This window comes from Mastomys coucha, chromosome X (assembly GCF_008632895.1).
Source record: "Mastomys coucha isolate ucsf_1 chromosome X, UCSF_Mcou_1, whole genome shotgun sequence".
NCBI lineage: Eukaryota > Metazoa > Chordata > Mammalia > Rodentia > Muridae > Mastomys > Mastomys coucha.
The window spans coordinates 1,587,262-1,596,667 of record NC_045030.1 but is presented as its reverse complement, the minus strand read 5'-3'; the positions used below and the strand labels follow the sequence as shown (position 1 = coordinate 1,596,667).

At 39.7% G+C, this 9,406-nt stretch overlaps 1 protein-coding gene across 3 annotated transcripts in view; it reads left to right on the top strand.

The window, feature by feature from the left end:
- The window catches only part of Clcn5 (chloride voltage-gated channel 5), a 154,168-nt gene that overhangs the window by 123,254 nt on the left and 21,508 nt on the right, over window positions 1–9,406 (top strand). For all 3 annotated transcript variants that reach the window (XM_031386267.1, XM_031386204.1, XM_031386350.1), the window contains 2 exons: window positions 516–615; window positions 5,351–5,538. In XM_031386267.1, coding sequence (XP_031242127.1) covers window positions 516–615; window positions 5,351–5,538 — 288 coding nt within the window. The remainder of the gene's footprint in view (window positions 1–515; window positions 616–5,350; window positions 5,539–9,406) is intronic.

The window sequence follows — 9,406 nt, the reverse complement described above, 5'->3', positions numbered from 1 at the left end:
TCTCTCTCATATATACTTAAAACTAAAATAAAACAAAATAGAAATATGAACACTGTGGCTTTAAATTGGCAATGGTAAGACCTAAACACTCAAGCTTTGTGTTTGTGCTGTTATGTTGTGCTGATTTCTGAAACCTAAGGAGCCATGCACCAATACCACTTAGTATCTGGGGTGACGAATCACAGCCCAGGATAGTAAGCTTCAAGTTGCCACTCAGCTCTGTCATTGTTTATTCCTCCAAAGCAATCTCTGCTGGGAATCAACTCTTCTTGAGACAGCTGTTATCCAGGGCAGAAAAAGAAGTTTGCAATACACAGGTTGATGGTATTAAGTGGAGTGTACCTTTACATTACAGTAAATTGGTGGAGTTCAATAACATTCTTGGTAAATTGGTTCAGTTAAACAATTCTCAATTGTTCTCTATTCCCAGTTAGTTTATATTTTTCTGCTGAACAATTTGGAGATGAAGGAAAGATATGTTTAGAGTGTACCAATGTTTTCTTTTTTTTTCCTAGATTACCAATAAAAGCAAAGAGTCAACATGGGCCTTAATTCACAGTGTGAGCGATGCTTTTTCTGGTTGGTTGTTAATGCTCCTGATTGGCCTTTTATCAGGTATGGTAAACTAGAGAGTTTTTAAATTTACTTTACATCCCAACCACAGTTTCCTTTCCCTCCTTTCCTCCCAGTCCCTCTCCCCCATCCCTCCCTCCCCCCACCGCTCCTCCATTTCTCTTCAGAAAAGGGGAGGCCTCCCATGAATATCAACCTGCCTTGCATATCAAGTTGGAGTAAGACTAGGCTAATCTCCTACTGAGCTGGAGGCGGCAGCCCGGTAGGGGACAGGGTCTCAAAGGCAGGAGACAGAGTCAGACATAGCCCCTGCTCCCACTGTTAGGTGTCCCACATGAAGACCAAACTGCACAACTATAACATATGTACAGAGGGCCTAGGGCAGTCCCATGCAGTTTGGTCTCCCTGGTTGGTGGTTCAGTCCCTGTGAGCCCTGATGAGCCTAAGTTAGTTGATTCTGGGAGTTTTCTTGTGGTGTTGCTCACCCCCCTGGCTCCTACAATTCTTCCTCTAGTAGTTTTTAAGATTAATGTTCCAGAACTGTGATGTGCCCTTTCTGAATTGAGGTGAGTGCTAGGCTCTCCCATCAGAAATGCATTGCTGCTGAACCTTCGGAATCGCAGTGTCCCATCTGTAAATGAATTCTAGCACACACCTGTATCAGCTTCCTCAGATGAAAGAAGAAATACCTCTAAGCTCAGTTTGTCTGCTGTATAATGTCATGATCATTTTAAGGTAGAAGCCAGCCCCAGTATATTCCTGCTTTTGTGGAAGAGCCCTTTTGTTGGTGACACAACTTTTTGGCACATTCTGTTTGGGGTTTAGGAGATGCAGTGATAGTTTCCTGAGATGTTTTTGTTGTTCTTGTTTCTAGTTCTTGAAATAAAACTCCAAACTAATGTACATGCTACTCAAGTATTAGTCTACCACAGAGTCACTCCCAAAGCTCTTCTTCTTAAGACAGGGTCTCATTATTTACCCCAGGTTGGATGGAACTGTGATCTGCTTCCTCACCCTCCTCAGTGTTGATATCACAGACAAGAACTACCATATAGATGCTACTCTCTCTTAAGCTGTTATTGCCTCTCTCATGGTGGTGTAGGAAAGCATATTAAGATGCAGGTCCTACCCTCAGGAACTTATCACATTTTTTTCATGGTTTCTGAGTGGTATTATGGAAACACGTTTTCTTAAAAGCTCCATCAAACTTCTATGGCCACCCCAAACACTATAGATTGAGTATCCCTTATCCAAAGTGCTGGTGAGATTGCTCAGTGGATAAGCTGCTTGCCACGAAGCTTGACAGCCTCAATCTGATAATTTCCAGGACCAGATGATGCCACATGATGGGAGGAGAGAACCAATTATTACAAGATATCATTTCACCGTTATACAAATTTTCCTCTGATTCATATATGCACCAGGGATACACACACAGAGAGAGAGAGAGAGAGAGAGAGAGAGAGAGAGAGAGAGAGAGAGAGAGAGAGAGAGAGAGAGAGAGAGAGAGAGACAGAGAGAGACAGAGAGAGACAGAGAGAGACAGAGAGAGACAGAGAGAGAGAGAGAATGATGTATACTTGGTCTGCAAGTATAAATTATAGCAAGATCCGATGTAAATTTCCCCTCCTATATGGGAAGCAAGACTATTAGGCAAAGAGACCAAGAAATATACTCTTGTAGCATTAAAGATGGTACCTAGAAAGATCTGGAATCTTGAGCTAAAAGGAAATTATGTGGGAAAGCTGGAAAAGATCTCACTTTGCAGCACAGACTTTAGTTTTAGAATGTCAGGGTTTAAATCCCTGTTCTGCTCCTGGTATGTTTTTGGCTATGGACAAGTTTCTTAACTCCTGGAGACTTTGGTGACTGATCTGTAAAATGGAGATAGTACATGTATCTATATTAAATGCTTTATTTGAGGACTACATGGAAAAGAACACTTGACATACTGCATACTTGGTGATGCTGCTCTTATGACTATCTCAAATATGAAAAGGTTCTTTCAACCTGGGTTTCTAGAATTGCCTGGGGTAGAGGCTGGCAAGATGCCTTAACTGGGGAAAATGCTTACTCTACAAGCCTTACCACCTTAGTTTGATCCCTGCAACCCATGGTAGAAGGAGAAAGCCAACTTTCAAAACTTGTCCCCTTATCTCTTATGTATGAGTCTACATGCACATACACAGAAGATATATATATATATATATATATATATATATATATATATATATATATATATACATACAATAAACATTTTAAAAATAATTGCATGGACTAAAGGTTGGCAGTCTTTTTTTTCATTACAGGGGTCAGATGATCCTAAATATTTTACGAGTCATGAGTTAAATGATCTCTGTAGCATCCATGCCACTCTGCTATTGTTCCACAAAAGTAGCTGTATACCATAGGTAAACAAATTAGTCTGGCTGTCGCTGGGACATCTTTACTGACAGATGTAAAAAGTGGACCGGATTTGTTCCCCACATTGTGATTTGCCAGCCCATAATTGAGGGTACTCAGCTGTACCTTCTGGCTCTTCCAGGAGAGAAGACAGTTTGGAGCTGGTTAATAATAGAATGTGTAGTCTATAATGCCAAATATTGTAGAAAAAACAACAGAAGAAGCATAAAGGAAGAAAGGTCATATATTTGGTGATTAAAAACACTTTAGCATTCTCAAAGAAACCTCAGCTATATGTTGGGAGCCAGATCTCAAGTCATTGGAAAGAAAGGAAGGACAAAACATTGAAATCGTAGGCAAGGATCAAACACAACACTATTCTTTGGGGGTGGGCAAGGTTAATAAAATCTATAGCTAGAGAAGAAAGGGCCATTTGTAAAAAGGAGTTGTAGAAATAAAGAAGACAGGACTGAAGATATGCATATATGAAAGAGCCAGAGGCTAGAGCGAAGCATATAACTAGAAGGCCTTGTTAATTTTGTGAATCCAGGCAGTCAGTCAATGTAATAAAAATTGGAACAGAAATCTCAGGGCTGGAGTGGCCAAAAGTAGCTGTTAGAAAATGCTGGATTTCACGAGAGCATTCAAGTAGGTGGTAACACTTGCAGAACTTACCAAAACATACATATAACGTGGCCTTTCTCACCCAACAGAATGTAAGCACAATTATCTTCAACTATTTAATGTGTTTCTTGTCAGTGACTATTTTCCTCTCATACACACAGGGCATTTTGTTTTTAAATGTTGGAGACCAATAACAGAGACAGTGTGTCTGAGTATAACAGTCTGGGGATTCAGGGGCTATGAGTTTTATAACACCTTTACCATTTTTTCTAAAGCTTGATTCTGGGCCATTTACTTTCACTTGGCCAGAGTTTCTTCCTTTAAATGACACATGATAGCCAGAAATAAAGTACCTTAACTATTTTAGTGCCTATCAGCTTACCAATCATAGTACTTATGGACCCATTTTTTATTTTCTTTCCTTTCTCATCAATTTCTTTGATGGATATTCTGTATATGCTTACTTGGTTAGACTGAGACTTTTTTGAGAAATTTCTGCTGATTGATTTATTAAACATTTATTTTTTTACTTTACATCCCAATATCAGCTCCCTTCCCAGCATCTCCTCACACAGATCTACCTCCACTCCCTCCTCCCCTTCTCCTCTAGGAAATCCCCCCACCCTCCTGGCACATCAAGTCATTGTAGGACTAGGCACACCATTTTCCACTAAGGCCAGACAAGGCAGTCCACTTAAGGGAATGGGATCTCCAAGCAAGCAACAGATTCAGGGACAACCTTGGCTTCAGTTGTTGGGGGACCTGTATGAAGACCAAACTGCAGAAATACTGAGACTAATTTAGTGTGTTCATGCCCTAGCTTTAGTAGACATTCAAAGTGTCTCTGGTTCCATCCAACCTTCTTTGCACACAACACTCTATACTGCTATAAATGTAATGTCCTTAGCTTATAGTCCCTTCCTGCCACTGTGAAAGTTCTTGTCCATGGTGCAAAATCCTGCTGTCCAGGATTTGCCTGTCACCCACAGTCTCCATCAGTTTCCCTCTATAGGCATTGCAAATAAATATCATGGAAGATTCTCCAGTGTGGGAAATCTATATTCACTCAACCTGAAGTGAGGGAAAGTCACATAATCTTTTTGTTTTAGTTGTTTTTGACCTGAAATGGAGTCTCATTATTTAGCCCTAGCTGGCATGTTGAATAGACCAGGTTGGCCCTTGAACTATTAGAGTACTGGGATTAAAGTCCTAGCAAGTCACATAATCTTAAACAAATCCTTTAGGGATGGCAGTCCTAAGCTACCAAAGCAATCCCTTCATTATGTCAAGTGAGTTTAAAGACCAAACTCTTCCCTCTCCCTAAATGATTTTCTTTCTTCCTAGTTTCCCCCAGTATGCATATTTCACAGATGCTGGTGTTTCTTCTTATTTTTAATCATGTGTATATATTTGTGTCTGTATGTGGGTATATGCATGTGAGTGTAGGTGCCCATATACTTGGAACCCAGAAATATGTCTAGAGCTAGAGTTACAAGCAGTTATGAGCTATGTAATATCAGTGTTGGGAACTGAACTCAGGCCCTCTGCAAGAGTAGGATGTGCTCTTAAGCATCTCTTCAGCCCAACACTGGTATCAGTGTAGGGGTAGTAAGTGAAATATCAAGCAAGTCAATAATCAGAAAGAAGTTCTAGGTGAACTAGGACTGATAGAGCTTGTTCTAATTCCCAAAGAGAGAATTTCAGAAGTGGAATTTACCTTTTCCTTTCCCTTTCTTCCCCATTAAAACAGGTTCCTTAGCTGGCCTGATAGACATCTCTGCTCACTGGATGACAGACTTAAAAGAAGGGATATGCACAGGGGGATTCTGGTTTAACCATGAGCACTGTTGCTGGAATTCTGAGCATGTTACCTTTGAACACAGAGACAAATGTCCAGAGTGGAATAGCTGGTCCCAGCTCATCATCAATACAGATCAGGTAAGTCCAGCACTGATTTCTGTACCACTGAATTTCATCCTTATATGTGTTTCATTTTTTGTACTGTACTCCTGGCAATTATGAAATCTTCCCCTATTTTCATTCATGGGAAAGAAAGTGGGAGCAGCTGTCTTCAGCTGTCGTCTTTTGTGGTTTAAGTCAGCCCCATTTCTATTGAGTAAGACATGATGGAAGCATTTTCTGCTTATATTTAAAAGTTTGGTTTATTTTAAAGAAATCTTATATTTCTTTTGCTGCTTAGCTGTTAGTATATAGTATAGCTACAATTGCCTTTCTTGAACAATTTCAATAGAAATGTCAGAGGTAGACAACAGGTAAGATATAATTTCTAACAAAGCATTATAGAATGGTTTAAAACATGTTCATCATATAGAAACACAAGTAGTTTATTCCTGAGCACTAAATTAGAACAGTCAAAAGGTCTATGTTTCATGTCAAAATACCAGAGATCTAGGAAATAAAGTTGCCCCGTGTCGTGTCTTTTACAGTTTTGTCAGTATATTCATTATTGCCTAAGCAAGTATTTTTCAACACATAATAATTTTGTGTTTCAGCTTCTTTCCTTTCCTTCAGTACTTTCTTATATGTTAGATCCATTGAAAAAGCATACAAAACAGCAACAACAAAAAACTTTGTTATCAGGTTCAACAGTAGAAATGGGTACTCTTTGAACTCCCTCCCTATTCATCCGTTCTATTAGTGAAGTAGATATAAGACCAAAATATGTGCTTGTACTCTTAAAATTTATCTTTCATCTGATTGCATAGAGATAAGGAGTAGAGTAAAGGTCACTAGCAGCTGAGAAAGGAAGGGAACAGAGAGAAGTTATGTAATGAACAGTAAACATAGAGGAGGAAAAATTCTACAGTTCAAACAGCAACAGTACTGTAACTGTACAACAACTAATGATCGATAGAGGGCTGAGCACTGGGCTCAAGGCCATGTGCATGCTGGGTAATAAGAGCTCTAATAGTGAACCACATCCCCTTCTTATATATTTTAAAAAGAAGTAGAGAGAGTTAGAAGGCTTCAAACAAAGAAATATGAAATATTTAAGTAAGTAAAAGGCTAATATCCTGATTTGATCTCTAAGCATTATATAAACAAGTATCAAAGTTTCATACTATACTTTAAAAAGCATACATAATCATAAGTCAACTAAAAAGAAATTTTAACATCTACCATGTTCACAAAACATCTGAGGTGGCATGTGCTCTCTCTCTCTCTCTCTCTCTCTCTCTCTCTCTCTCTGCAATAAGTCAGTTGAAAAGGATAGGAAAATAATAAAATCATAAAGAGAATTTATTTGCATCCATATATAACTATACTCACTGGCTTGGGGAGCAAGGTTTTATGTGTATAGTACTGGCTAGTTTTCTGTCAACTTGACACAAGCTCAAGTCATTAGAGAAGAGGAAGAAGCCTCAATTCAGAAAATGCCTCCATAAGATCAGGCTACAGGCAAGCCTGTAGGACATTTCTTAGTTAATGGGGGAAGGTCCAGGCCATTGTGGGTGGTGCCATCTCTGAGCTGGTAGTCTTGAGTTTTATTAAAAAGCAAGCTAAGTGAACCATAAGGATCAGGCCAGTCAGCAGCAGCAGCACTCCCCCCCCCCCCCCCCCCCCCCACACACACACAGCTTCTGGATCAGCTCCTGCCTCCAGGTTCTCACCCTGTTTGAGTTCCTGTCCTGACTTCTGTCAATAATGAACAGTGATGTGGAGGTGTAGTGGCGTAAGCTAAATACATCCTCTCCTCCCCAACTTGCTTTGGTCATGGTGTTTCATCACAGCAATAGTAATCCTAACTAAGACAAGTATGCTTCTCAGACTGTAGTCTCGCTAAATTATAGGATGGATGAATGTTACAAAACACCGTTCTGTTTTTTTTTTCCCTTAATTTTTGGGATAATTTTTAAAATTCAGTGTAAGCAATGGTTTTTAAAATATTTGTTTAGATTCATTTATTTTAGGTGTATGAGTGTTTTGTATGCATGTGTGTATGTGCATCACATGTGTGCCAGGTGCTCACAGAGATCAGAAGAAGGCTTTGGATCCTCTGGAACTGGAGTTACAGATAGATGGTTGTGAGCTATCATATAGGTACTAGGAATCAAACCCTGGTCCTCTGTAAAAACAATGAATGTTCTTAATGCTGTCTTTCTACCTCCATAAACAATGGTTTTAAAGTGGAATATATATATATATATATATATATACATACATATACATATTTTCTTTTTTTGTGTACTCAAGATTGAACTTTGGGTCTTGTATATGTTAAACAAGTACTCTATAACTGATTTATAACTCCTGTATTTTAAATATTTTTGTCATGAAAGCCAGAGTTGGTTGCACACACTTGAAAAGTAGAAGCAGGAGGATCAGGGGTTCAAGTCATTCTTGACTACATTCTTGAGCAGCCTGGGCTATATGAGACCTTGTCTCAAAAACAAACAAAAAACAAACAAAACTCTCCAAAAAGGCCAAAAAAAAAATCCCCACAAAACCAAACAAAAAACATTTAAAAATCTTAAAATTACATTTATTTATTTTTAAAGGTTTATTTTATTTTATGTGTATGAGTACACTGTAGCTGTACAGATGGCCATGAGCTATCATGTGTGTGGCTGCTGGGAATTGAACTCAGGACCTTCTGCTGGCCCCGCTCCCTCTAGCCTCGCTTGCTCCGGCCCCTGCAAAATTCACTGTAGCTGTCTTCAGACACCCCAGAAGAGGGCATCAGATCTCATTAAGGATGGTTGTGAGCCACCATGTGGTTGCTGGGAATTGAACTCAGGACCTTCGGAAGAGCAGTCAGTGCTCTGACCCGCTGAGCCATCTCGCCAGCCCCTTATTTACTTTGTTTATTTGTTTATTCTGTGTGTGTGTGTGTGTGTGTGTGTGTGTGTGTGTGTGTCAGAGGACAGGTTTTGGGAATCAGTTCTCTCCTTCTACCATGTAGTTCCCGGGGAATGAACCTGTGTTGTCAGTCTTGTTGGCCCTGAAAAAAAATTACAATTTTTTGAGCTGGGTTTAGTGGACTATGCCTGTCAGTCAGTGTCAGGAGGGTCACTGCAAATTCGAGGCCAGTTTAATCTAGATATCAAGTTTTGGAACAATTAGGGGTGCACAGTAACATATCTCAAGAAAACAATAACTATATGAACAAACCAACAAACATGTTAGTTAATTAAATTAAAATTATTTTGAGATAGGCTCTTGATAAGTTACTTAGCTGGCCTCAAATTTGTGATCTTCCTGCCTCAGCTTCCTGAGTAGCTTTATGGATTTTTATTTGTTTAAAACAAAGTCTCACTCTCTTGCCTAGTCTAGTCTCGAACTCCCAGGAGTCCTATCTTGCTTGTCCTTCCAAATCTTGGGATTAGAGGTTTGAGCTGTCATACTCTTTGTTGTATTTTGTTTTGATTTGTTTTGTTTTAAGGAAGAAACAAAATGTCTGTTTTGTTTTGTTTTGTTTTGTTTTGTAGTTCTCCATTTTAATGTCAAATTAAAAAAAAATCAGATAACCATTCAAACAAGCACCTTTGATAGTGGAAGGATGTATGGCAACATAGCCAAGAGCCAGGTAGGACAGGCAACCATCACCCTGCAGGCTCAGCGGACTTTGGCTGGTGTCTGGGCTACCTCAGTAGCCCTGGGGGCAGACATGACTTACCCTGAGCTTCCCAGAGCAAAAGGCAGACCGGCCTGGTGAGCATAGCTGAACCCAACACAGGTTCTTCTTGGCAAGCAATAGGCAACCCAGGCTTGCAGTGGCCTGGCCTGTGCTTCACAAAGCCACAAAATATCTGTTTTACTTACATTCCCAAGTACTTCTACCTTC